Source organism: Nicotiana sylvestris, chromosome 11, assembly GCF_000393655.2.
Source record: "Nicotiana sylvestris chromosome 11, ASM39365v2, whole genome shotgun sequence".
Lineage (NCBI taxonomy): Eukaryota > Viridiplantae > Streptophyta > Magnoliopsida > Solanales > Solanaceae > Nicotiana > Nicotiana sylvestris.
In genome coordinates, this window is record NC_091067.1 from 140,439,069 (window position 1) to 140,452,050 (window position 12,982).

Sequence of the window (12,982 nt, forward strand, 5' to 3'; positions counted from 1 at the left end):
CCTATGCAAGAGGAGCTAAATCAGTTTGATAGAAGCAAGGTCTAGCACTTGGTACAAAGACCCAAGAACAGCTGTCATAGGTACTAGATGGGTGTTCAGAAACAAGATGGATGAACTAGAAATGATCACAAGGAATAAGGCCAGACTGGTAGTTCAGGGATACAATCAAGAGAAGGGAATTGACCATGATGAGATGTTTGCACTTGTAGCTAGAATGGAGGCTATAAAAATGCTTATAGCCTTTGTTTCACACATGGAGTTCACCTTGTATCAGATGGAGGTAAAAAGTGCTTTCTTGGATAATTATTTGTAAGAGAAAGTGTTTTTCAAACAACCTCCTAGGTTTGCACGTGAAGAATTTCCTGACTATGTGTTCAAGTTAGATAAATCCCTGTACGGATTAAAACAGGCTACAAGAGCTTGGTATAAAAGACTCTCAAAATTCCTCTTAACCAATAACTTTGTAAGAGGAAAGGTGGACAACCACTCTGTTTCTAAGGAGCAAAGGCAAGAACATTCTGGTTGTACAAGTATTTGTGGATGATATTATCTTTGGGGCTATTAATGAAGCAATGTGTAAGGAATTTGCTGAGATGATGGGAAATGTGTTTGAAATGAGCATAATGGATAAACTGAACTTCTTCCTGGGGCTGCAAATCAAGCAAACACCTACTAGAACCATGATACATCAACAGAAATACATCAAGGAACTACTGAAGAAATTCAACATGGACTCCTCTAAGTCAATGGGCACTCTCATTTCCATTGCAACGAAACTGTACCTTGATGAAGATGAGAAAAGTGTTGAATATAAACTATATAGAGGAATGATTGGGTCATTGTTGTACCTCACAACAAGCAGGCCTGATATTGTATTCAATGTGGGACTATGTGCAGGATTTCAGGCAATTCCCAAGGAATCTCACCTGAAGGCTGTCAAAAGGATACTAAGATATCTCAAGTGGACCCCTGACCTATACCTATGATATCCTAGAGGGTATATTTTTAATCTAGTTGGTTATGTTGATGCTGATTATGCATGTTTTCATGTTGACAAGAAAAGTACTTCGAGAACAAAGAAGCAAAACTCAGTAGCCTTATCCACAGCTGAGGTTGAATATGTGGTAGCAACATCATGCCGTGCTTAGTTGCCATGGATAAGATAACAGCTAAGGTACTATGGTATTTTGTTGATTATGTTCCCATTTTTTGTGATAATACTAGTACCATAAACATTGCTAAAAATCCACGTCAACACAACAGAACCAAACACATTAACATTAGACACCAGTTCTCAGATACAATGTTGAAAAGGAGAATATCTCAATTAGATTTTGTAAAACTAAAGATCAAATTGCTGATATTTTTACTAAAGCTATAAGTAGGGATCACTTTGAAAGGAACATACTAGAACTAGGTCAATCAATACTTCCAACTAGTTGAACCCCAATGATTGGTTAGAAAAAGTATAATTAGATGTAGATAGTCAAAGTACAATGTGTTTAATTCAAACTTGTGCTTGTATTAAGCACACACACCTGCTTAGAAAATCTGGGTATTAACTACGTTGCATGATACTAATATGAAGTGTTGAAGCTTTATTGCAAAAAACAAGTAAGGAGTTACTAAGAATTTGGTTCTTCGACTCAGGTAGGTGCCATCTTGTCTTAATTCATTGCATTTATATCCTAAATTATTGATATACTCAAACTTCTAATCTTGTTAGCATCACTTCTAGTTGTCTTCTAGTCAAAGAGAAAGGGGGAATCCTAGAGCAATTAGAGTTTAATTACTCCTGAAATCTTAACAGTAAAAGTAACAATTATAAGAGTCCCGTTAGAACTCAAATTCGATCACCCTCTCTCTTCCAGTCAAATCAGGAGTAACGTCTTTAAAATCCCCTTATGATCAGCTTCGTATACCTTACAGTTTCTCTCAAACCCCAAGCAAGAACCAAGAATAAATATCAAGAACCAATTCTTTCTTTTCCCTTCATCGTTTCTCTTCTCTGATACCCATGCCTAAATCCATCCAAACCCCTTCTAAAGCCAAATCATCATCCAAAACTGAAGTAAAATCCAAGAGTATGAAGCCCAAGTCAAAGAAAAATGTCAAGCCATCAAGTAAATCCACACCAACACCTTCTCCTTCTCTAACGATATCCTCTACTGTACCTACACCATCATTCCCTATTCCTGCTAGTCTCACCGTCCCCACGTCCACTTCACCTCGTGCATCTGTTCCTACTCAAAAAATACCTCTAAGTCAACCAAGGTCAAGTCTACTCCAAGAAAATCTGTCAAGAATGTCAATATAGTGCCTGGTGCTACTACTCAAGTAGACACCGTGGTAAAGAAAGCTACGGTTCAAGGGGAATCAGTGTCAGTCATTAAAAGTTAGTTACAACTCCCTCATTCAAAATTAGATATTGTGGTATCCACTATAGATACTGCACCCTTAGACACTTTTTCACCCACAAGTGAGAAACCACAAGTAGAGGAATTCACTGTAGAAAAAGGTGTAAATAATCTGAAGAAAGAGGTAGATACCACTAATATGATGCCTGTGATTGAGAGGAAATGGAGTAAATAACCACTACAAAAGGAGACATCTGATGGTCTTTCATTCATCTGGACGGAGGATGAGGATAATAATGGGGTGAAAGGGAAGAAGGAGTTGTGGACAGCATGAGGAGCATACTACTCAAGACATAGCTAATAAAGAGGGAAAAGTGAGAATGAGGGAGATTATGGAGAAGAGAAGGAGAGTGAGATGGATGATAGGATATGTGAACAAGTAAATAATTTTGCAGAAGAAGAAAATAATAGTGAAGAAGAGGGTAATTCTGAGAGTGAAAGTGAGGATCAAGAAAAGGCCAGTGAGAGTGAAGGAGTGAATGAAGAAAGTAAGGAAGAGAATGAGAATATGAGTGAGGAATATGAAGGCTCTATGACCATTGGGAACCGTGTCATAGCCCCTTCAGAAGAAGCAAGGGGAGAGAAAAGGACTAAAGAACCTCGACCCTTATTAACTTCTTTCACTAGAGATGAAGAGATCAGCAGTTATAAAGATAACTTGCCCTAGTCTGAGGTAGGGAAGAAACCTAGGAAGACTCTTGTGAAAGCAATAGAGTCTGCAGTCCCAATAAGGAAAAAAGTGGCTCCTCCTGCCAGGACTCCTCTTACAAGAAGTAAAAGAAAGGTTGGTGATGAAAAAATCATTAAGGAGTCTAAAGATGCCAAGAAGCCAGGGAAGAAAGTTTAAATTGTGGAACCTATGGTTGAGTTGGATGGAAAAGATGAGTCTGAGTCTGCTTTGCCAGAAAAGTCCTCTACACAAAAGAGAAAGGTTGCCAAAGCTACAAAAACTACTACCCCATATGCAAGGGCTAGTAGGGGAAAGAAGATAAAGAATGTGCCAGTTGTAGTTGATAGACTCACAGAGTTCAAGAACAGAAAACTGCTTAATAGGAAGATTCTTGCCAACACTGACGAAAAAGGGATGGCTCAACTGGTTGAAAACCTTGAGCTACAGGGATGGAAGCACATGTTTGTCAAAGTTTTCCCTCTTGTATGTGTTCATGCTGTTGTGGAGTTCAATGCAAACTTTCAATTTGATAGAAAGGTAGTCAAAAGTAATGTAAGGGGTTTGAAATGGAGTTTGATGCTGAAGAGTTGGGATACCTTTGAATATTTCTTTTTTGGAATTTGACAATTACTTGAAGAAAAAGTGTCCAGCCATAGCAATGATGTTTACACTGGAATTGTGGTCACAAGAAAGTTCTCCCATATAACGACCCGACCAGTTATTTTGAGTATTATAACCTCATTACCCCATTTATTGCTTATTTTATGCTCATTTATTGCTATGTGACTTGTCGGGGTGGTCGGTTTAGTTCCGAGGATGTTTCGGAATGAATTGGGACACTTAGTCCCAAGGTTAGAAGCTTGAGTTGAAATAGTTAACCGAATATTGGCTTATGTGTAAATGACTCCGGAATGGAGTTTTGATGGTTCTGATAACTCCGTATAGTGTTTTTGATTTACGAGTATGTCTGGATATTGATTTGGAGGTTCGTAGATGATTTTGGATTGAATTGGCGAAAGTTGGAAAAATTGAAGTTTAGAGAGTTGAGAAGTTTGACCGAGAGTTGATTTTGTGGTTACCGAGCTCAAATTTTGGTTTCGTAAGTTAGAATAGGTCTGACATATCATTTATGACTTGCATGCAAAATTTGAGGTCAATCGGAGTTGGTTTGATAGGTATCGACATCGATTGTAGAAGTTGAAAATTTATTAGTTTCAATAAGCTTGAATTGAGGTGCGATTCATGTTTTTGATGATGTTTGACGAGATTTGAGGTTTTGACTAAGTTTGTATCGTGTTTTAGGACTTGTTGGTATGTTTGGATTGGGTACCGGGGGGCCTTGGGTGAGATTCAGATTGAAAACGGATTGGAACTTTGACTTGGAGACTTGTTGTTGCTGCTGAAGTCTAGTATCATCGCAGCTGCAGAGGGAGTGGTCGCAGGTGTGAGATTTTTGGAGATGGCCTGGGAGCGCAGATCCGGAATTGGCCAAGATGGCCTGGGGGCGCAGAAGCGGACTTGGTCCGCATGTGCGTGTGTGCAGAAGCGCTTGTGGTCCGCAAAGTGGAAGCGCACGTGTGCTTGTGGACCGCGGAAGCAAAGACTGTTGGCTTGAGTTAAAGCCACACCTGCGATGGATTTTCCGCAGGTGCGGAGCCGCAGAAGCGGCTGCTGGTCCGCAAAAGCGAAAATCGCTAGGCTGAAATAGAAGTTCGAGGGCTTTTCATGCATTCCTCATCTTTGGGTTGATTTTTTGACTTTAGTTAAAGATCTTAACTTTGTCATTTGGAACCAATTCCTGTAGCTTTTATTGATAGTATTATATTATTTTTGGCTAGATTCGAGCCTTCTGGAGGTCGATACGCGTGGGAAGGGCTTGTTAGCAGAGTAATTTGATGTGTTTGAGGTAAATATCTTATTTAAACTTGGTTGAGGCACTAGTTGCCTGAATTATTGTGATAGCTACGTGCTATTGGGTGCGCACATGCATGGGAATGAACCCATGTGCGGGCACATGATCATTTATTCATGTTCGAGTTGCGATCAGGCTCTTATAAGCCTAGAATTTAACTGTTAAACCTTAAGCTATAATTCTTCGCACATTTGTGACATTGTTATGAACTATTTGAGCCATGATTGAGGCTATGTAGGGGCTTAATCGCTGAATAAACTGATAAATGTTATTCTGAATACCATCTATAACATACCATCTATTTTGGACTTCTGAACTTATCCTTTTACCCATCAATTGGAAAAATTACATTTTGTTCACTCTAGTCGAGTATCAGTATTGTATTCTTCTTGAGTCGGTCTAGTGAATGTGTTTTAGGAAATCGAGTTGTAATTAAGTATCACAAACAATTACTGAGTTGGAGTGGGTGTTTGCGTTACAAGTTAGAGTAACTTGTAAACCAAATAGTCGTAGTAGGAGTACTGGAGAGTATTGAATTACAGTCTTGTAATTGATACATTTTGGCTCATTGTTCTAGTGGAGTTGATGTTAAAAATTCTATGTAGTAGATCGTAGTTTTTGCACCTTGTAAGTATTTTAGCATTTTATTATTAAAATAAAATATACCATAACTCCCACTACTCCATGATGTAGAAAATTGCCATAATTCCCATTATTCCATGATGTAGAAATGACCATAACTCTTTTGTAACTCTTCTCCCATGTTCTACCACTAATTATCCCATGTTCTCATATGTGAAAAAAAAGTTCAACTGTAATTGTATTTTCACCAACACACCTTTTGAGCCGGGTGATTTTCCACGTAAAAATCGTTGTATTTACCTTACTGCTTATTTTTCTTCAAGTTTAAGAAACACTTAAAAAACCAAATTCTTTTGTAAATCATACGGGCACTCAAATTAACATTTACCTATTTTATTCTAATTACCAATAGATGGTCACTAGTTTTAAATTCAAAAACGAACGTACAAAGAAGTTGTTACACAAATGACAAAGATTTCTTAAAATACTCTAGCAACTCGCCTGATAAAAATCTTAAGCAAAACACACAAGTGTCCAAAAAAAGAAAGATAAAAATTTGAAGAACACACATCAAATAGTACGAGAATCTGTGCAGAAAAAAGGTCCCACATTCACACACTAACATTTCAATCTTAAAATCAAAATTTTATCCAAGATAACGTCTCCTCCCACCATAAACAGCTCTATTTTAATTTTCTCAGATCTTATTTTCAAAAGCTACCAATAAAACTGCTCTACTCTCTTTGTAGTCCACACTACACAGCTAAAGAAGTGGCCAAAGTCAGAAAAATTAGTTACTTTTCAAGCAAAGCAGGTAGCCTTGAGAAATGTGTACTCTTATCACTACTTAATATAATCTCTTTGGGAAACTGACTACAAAAAAATGGTTTCTTTTTTCTTCTTTGTTTCTCTAATAAATGATGGAAAATTCAGCTCAAATTCTACTGTGCTAAATTCTTGATATTCTAACCACCCCCTTCTGATATCCTTCCTGTAACCTTTTCTTGGTAAGACCAAAACTCAATTCCACATTTTTTCTCTTTATTTTCTTTCTTTTTTCCTCTTTCTTTCATTTTTCTTTTTTGTTCTTCTGTTGATGGAGTGTACAATGTGATGATAGCAACTTTTTGAACTACTTTTTGGAATGTAGTTTTATGGTTAATCTTACTTTTTTTTTTTTTTACAAGATTCTACAGTGTTTGGTCTGTGTTTTGAGCTTGATGTCTCCTAAAGTTCTCAGCTTTACAGAATGCAGGTTTTTTGCTTAAAAGTAAAAAGGAAAAGTCGAATCTTGAAGAGTTTGATGGACTCTCTTTACGTTGTGTTTTAAGCTTTTTTTGGAGTCGTGTGTTTATTCCCTTTTTTTTTTGCTTCTACTTTAGATGCATTTGGTTCTTTCTTGCAGGTTTTAAAATTTTGAACCATTTTTCTTCATTTTAATTTGAAGCTTTTATCTTTAGCTTATCTGAATCTGACTTTAGAGATTTTGCAAAGAAAACTCAGGTGGGGTTTTATGGGAAAGTATTTTCAGCAATTATTTGCTTATGTTCAAATATTTATCGAGGATACGACTCTCGACAAGATGTGTAGGCAGAGAATTAAGGTATTAAGGTAGAAAGGTATTAGGTAGCAGAGAGTGTTTCTTTCCCATACCAATAATATTGGTGTTAGTCTTGTATTCTATTATTGGTAGAATTCTACTACTACTCGTTGTTCCTTTAGTTTCGTTTTTTTACTATCTCGCTCTTGTTATTACTTGATACGTACTAGTGCTTTTTTTTAATCTATTGTTGAGCTAAGGGTCTATTGAAAATCAATTTTTTAGATCTTATACTTGATTTATTTTTTTTGTTGTTGTTTAAAAAACTTACAACTCATGAAAGTATACTGTAGTGCCATTCATTCAGGCTAAAATGGAGGATCTCTTTCTTGGTGAAGATTGCCTGTAATTGAGGAGTCAATTTTTTAACCCATGGCCCACTTTTTATGTCTCATTAAACAAATACTCCTATTTTTTGAACAGTCTATGAAGGGTAACAATCTTACCATGCAACTTGTCCTATACTGATCACTATATAGTCCTTGTGAATGCAATTAAGATAGGTACCAAACTCACCTTATTTTGTTATGCATTCAATGTGGCTAAATGAACTTAGACCCCTTTTATTTTTCTCCTTTTTTGTTTGTTGATCTATTTTTCTCCTTGGCGTAACTGGTAAAATTGTGGTCATGTAAAATTATTGTCATGTGTCCAGAAAGCCACGGGTTTGAGTTGTGGAAACCGACTCTTGCATTACTGCAAGATAAGGCTGCGTACAATAAAATCTGATGGTCCGGCCTTTTCCGAGGCCCCACACATAACCCGCACATAACGGGAGCTTAGTGTACTGGAGTACCTTTTGTTTTAGAACCATGTAATGGTCTTCTTGTGTGCATTTATTGTTTCCTCACATTGGATTCCCCATGTTTCATTCTACTATATTATTGGCCATTTGCTAGTAATGTGATATTTATGTAATCTTTGCAGAGTTAGTGGGGCAGAGGGCATTGAAACAGGAAATTTTTTCTTAATACCAAGATTTTACTTTGTGGGCCAAAAGGTTGTTGAGATATGCAGACCCCAAAAGCAAGGTAAGTTCAGTCTCATTTATGAGTATTTAGTAAATTAAATAGACTGGTCATAGCTGGAATTCATGCAGTTGTTCTTGTAACGGTAATGGACTGGGTCCCTAGTTCAGTTTGAGTTTAATGTTGAATTCTACTTATTATACTGAAATGTTTCTTTTTGTTTGCTATGACTTAAAAAGAGCTATTTCCACTGAAGTTGACATGTTAATTTTCTTAACTGCTTGTAGTTTATAGGAAAAATGACAGCTAAATTCTTTGATAGTTTCTTCTGGAGTTTCTCTTAATGTGTGTCTTCTGTCAAGGATAAGGATGAAAGGGTGCGTGTGAGACCATAAATCTTGAATTTTATGACTGGAAAAGTTTGTGCTTTAAATGTGGTGTGCATTCATACCATTAAAGGATACAAAAGCTATTAACGTTATGCCATTTAATAAAGAATCAGAAAGATATTAAGATGTTTCCATTTGTGGTTTAGTGATATCTGATAGTAGTAGTAAATATGTTGCACAAATTTGTATGTGAACATTGCATATTTGATATGATAAAATATCTATTTCAGCTTTATTTTCTTTTACTCAAGGTCTATGAAATATTTTATACTCAGTCTACTTTCTTTTCTGATCTTCTATCATATTTGCTATGATCTTCAGTTCTTTGGTGAATTGTTGTCTATTTTGTAAACTGAGTTCTGACCTTTTATTTTATATACAAAATTTGATAACAGAAACAGTTCCTCTGAAGTGCCACAAAAGAAATCGCCACGAGGCAATACCACGGAAGTGCCTCTAAAGATCTCTCCGCGAGCTGTGAGATCTCGAGAAGCTCCTCAAAAGATTTCACCTCGAGCGGCTTCTCAAGATGTGCCCCAAAAGATTTCGCCCAGAGTTGCGCGCCGCCTGAAGACGGGTGCACTAGATTCTGACTCTGTATCTTCTCCTCATGGTAATAGTAGGACACCAAAAGAGAGAAGGCCTAAAGTCACTGAGCAGAAGTCTCCCAAAAGTTTGGAGTCAGAGGTAAAATTCTACAAAAATGACTTATCTTATTCTGAACCTTTTTTAGAATAGTATCTTTGGATTTAAGAATAGAAATAACAGCAAGGAAAGGTGTTGTTTATGTCTGGATGATTTTTTTAGAGTGATAAAAAGGGCAATTAAGAGAAGAAGAGGGGTTTAATAAGGAAACTCTACTGTGGTAATTAAGTTTTTTATGTACCAAAACTACCCCTGCTCTTGTGAATGAAAATCTTTGATATTTGAAGTTTTCATAGAGCCAAAAGAACATCTGCTATTATGAATGGAAGATTTAGATTTAACATTACTGTGCAATTCCTAATTAACTCATTCTGCTAGTTAAACCAAACTTCCTTCAGCCGAGGTTGTATCGGAAACAACCTCTCTACTTTCACAAGGTAGGGGTAAGGTCTGTATACACACTACCCTTCCTCCACTTATTAGTTAAACCAAACAGGAAACAATCTGGTGCTTTCTTTTCCCGTTACTTTTGTTTCCTCCAGATGTTCCATTTTCTTTCTTGTCTGTGCCTTTTTATTTCTTAACTAAAAAACCACGGTAAAAGTTCGAAGATGTTTTCCAAATTCCAGTTCAGTTTGAATTGCTAGCACATAATCATTGATTATGAACCTTGTGGTCCAGGTCCGTGTCCATTTGCTAGGAAGGAACTCTTTATCATGAATTTATAATCTCAGTTCTCATTTGCCTCAAGGTTACTGGTGCTTTTGTTATGCCCTTATTAGGCTTTTCTTCATGTTTAGAATTCCAATATCTTTAATACTTCAGGGTTGGTTTTAAACAGGACCGATTCAGTGCAATTACCTTGTTGTTGATTTCTTTCTCAGACTGATCCTCTACAGGAATCAAACCGAGCAAAACTTTTAGCATTCATCTTTGCTTTTGTTATATTTCAAAGAACCTTTAACCACTTAATACAAATATAATCGGATTTCTATTCTAGCTCACGCTCTCTTGTAGATATCCTTTAGTGGTGTTTAATCTTTTTTTACTCTGCAACTTTTTCTTCATCTTGCTGTCCTCATTTGACTATGACGGTTAATTTGTAAAATAAATGTTTGTTTCAATATGTTTTATCTATATTCTAAATCTTTTTCTTTATTTTGTTTTTGTTTCTGTTGTTGGAATGGGGGTTATTTTAAACTTTAAAGAAGAAGTGTCCGAGCAGGGTATCTGAATTGGAGTCCCAAATCACTCAGCTAAAAAATGATCTTAAGGGAAAGATAAGCTCGTCAGAAGCATGCAAAAAGCAAGCTGAAGTAGAGGCCGAGGGGTCGAAGGAACACTGTACAATATTATCCGCGGAACTGGATCAGTCCCCGAAACAGCTTTTGGAGCAACCTTCTTCTGAGAATCCGACATTGTGTTCAGAACTTGAGACAATCCAAAAACAGCACTCGGTTGACTCAGCTGCATTGACTTCTGCCTTGATTGAGATCAAAGAACTAAAGGCTCAGCTTGAGACTGTTGCTGAATCCGAGGTTACCAAAACAAAGAACGCGGAAGCAGCACAAACTGAGCTCCAAAACTTGAAACAAAACCTGGCGGATACTCTTTCGCTTATGGAAGACATGAAGAAACAACTAAAGGATAGCAAAGATTCAGAAGCTCAAGCTCAAGCACTTGTTACTGAAACTCTGTTGCAACTGGAATCAGCAAAGAAGACTGTAGAGACCCTCAGGTCCGACGGTAATAAAGTTATGGAGGCATACAACACTATATCTTCTGAGTTGGATCAGTCGAGGGCACGTGCAAATTTGTTGGAAGACGTTGTTTGCAAACTCCAAACTGATGCTAGCAATGTTGGTGAAACTGAAATTGTCGAAGTTGATGAAAGTAAGGAAACAATTGAGGCGGAACTGTCTTCTCTGAAATCGGAAGTTGAACGTCTGAGAGCTGATCTGGTAGCAGCTGAAATCAAATACAACGAAGAAAAAACTCGAAGCACACTTGAAATTAGAAGTGCGTATGAGTTGGTGGAGCAAATCAAGGAAATGTCGAGGCAAAGGGAAGATGAGCTGCAGGGAGATTTACAGAAGTTCAAAACACAAATAGATGAGTTGAAGGCAAATTTAATGGATAAAGAAACTGAATTGCAGGGTATTTGCGAGGAGAATGAGAATCTTACCATGAAACTAGAGAATGCCAAATCTGGAAAAGGAGAAAATGAACTTGAAAAGGAGCTTCAGAGATCAAGACTTGATATTGAAAATCTGAAGGCAAATTTGATGGACAAGGAAACCGAACTGCAGAATATTTTAGAGGAAAATGAGATCCTGAAACTAGAAACTAACAAAAAGGAAAGCAATAGAGGTAAAGTGAAGGATGAAGTTGCTGCTGAACTAGAGGGCGCAAAGACTGCAGAGCGAGAAGCTCAGATGAAGCTCGGGTATATGAAAGAGGAAGTTGATAAGAGTAACCGGCGGGTAGCTAGGGTAACTGAGCAGTTGGATGCAGCTCAAGCTTCCAATGCAGAAATGGAAGCCGAACTAAGGAAGCTAAAGGTTCAGTCTAACCAATGGAGAAAAGCTGCAGAAGTTGCGACTGCTATGTTATCAAATGGCAATAACGGGAAATTCATGGAAAGAACTGGATCAATGGATAGTCATTACAGTCCCGGCAAGATTAGCTCACCTTACTTCGAGGACATGGATGAAGATTTAATGAAGAGAAAAAATCCAAACGTGCTTAAAAGGATCGGGGAGTTATGGAAGAAGCCAATGAAATAGGAAAAGTATGAGGAAGGTTATTTCTGATCCTTGTGTATTTAACCTCTTAGTTTATGCATTTGAAACAAAATGAAATGGGACTTCTAGTTATTGTAATCATATAGAAGCTCTGCTCAGTTTAGAACTGAGTCTAATGATTGTTCAATTCCATTGCTCTTTCATGTTTTAATATGATATATCTATGCAGTTATTAATATGATTTCTGAATGCTCTTACTAATTATTAGCTACTCTGATTCATGCTGAATCGAGTTTCTACCGGAAACAACCTTTCTACCTTCTTGAAGGTAGGTAGAGGTTGTTGGAAAATTAGTGATGTCTCAAAAGGTAATGTCCATCTTGGTTTGGGAAAACTTCTCTTTGAAATATTATTTACATCTACTTATTATTGAGTAAGTTATTTTACAATTAATAGAGTCAAAAAAGCCGTTACTAGCCGTAAACTAGCCGTTGGAGCAACACCTATATAAACATGTCTTTGAAGAGCTAAAGACACTTTCTAATACAACTTTCTGAATCATCTTTTCCTCCTATATGTTGGTTTCTTTTTTGAGTTTTCTGCTAGTTATGTTCCCAGTTTAATAACTAGAAGAACTTGTTGAATCCTGGGGGATACGCCTAATTTTATTCTTTATTGTGTGGTTAAAATATCCTTAAGGACAATGTCCTTGACACACCTCAAGCTAATTCTTATTTTCCATAACCAATTTTTTCGATAGGGGTAAGGTCTGCGTACACACTACCCTCCCAGACCCTACTTGTGGGATTACATTGGGTTTGTTCTTGTTGTTGATTCATGCCGAACCAAGAGGGGTTGTTCTGATGGTAAGCAACCTCCACTTCCAACCAAGAGGTTGTGAGTTCGAGTCTACCCAAGAGCAAGGTGGGAAGTTCTTGGAGGGAAGGATGCCGAGGGTCTATTTGGAAACAGCCTCTACCCCAGGGTAGGGGTAAGGTCTGTGTACACACTACCCTCCCCAGACCCTAATAAGTGGGATTATACTGGGTTGTTGT

The 12,982-nt window shown here is 37.3% G+C and overlaps 1 protein-coding gene across 6 annotated transcripts; it reads left to right on the top strand.

Annotated features, from left to right (window-relative positions):
• Nucleotides 1-6,240: 6,240 nt before the first annotated feature.
• LOC104229216 (interactor of constitutive active ROPs 3-like) lies at nucleotides 6,241-12,168 on the top strand. 6 transcript variants are annotated; one of them, XM_009781803.2, is made up of 4 exons: nucleotides 6,241-6,395; nucleotides 8,109-8,212; nucleotides 8,934-9,225; nucleotides 10,392-12,168. In XM_009781803.2, the coding sequence occupies exons 2-4, from the start codon at nucleotides 8,193-8,195 to the stop codon at nucleotides 11,967-11,969; spliced, it is 1,890 nt and encodes a 629-aa protein (XP_009780105.1). In that variant the 5' UTR covers nucleotides 6,241-6,395; nucleotides 8,109-8,192; the 3' UTR covers nucleotides 11,970-12,168. The 6 variants fall into 6 exon arrangements, with proteins under 6 accessions (XP_009780105.1, XP_009780106.1, XP_009780108.1 ...); XM_009781804.2 differs by lacking the exon at nucleotides 6,241-6,395 and adding an exon at nucleotides 6,451-6,588; XM_009781806.2 differs by lacking the exon at nucleotides 6,241-6,395 and adding an exon at nucleotides 7,092-7,184.
• Nucleotides 12,169-12,982: the final 814 nt, after the last annotated feature.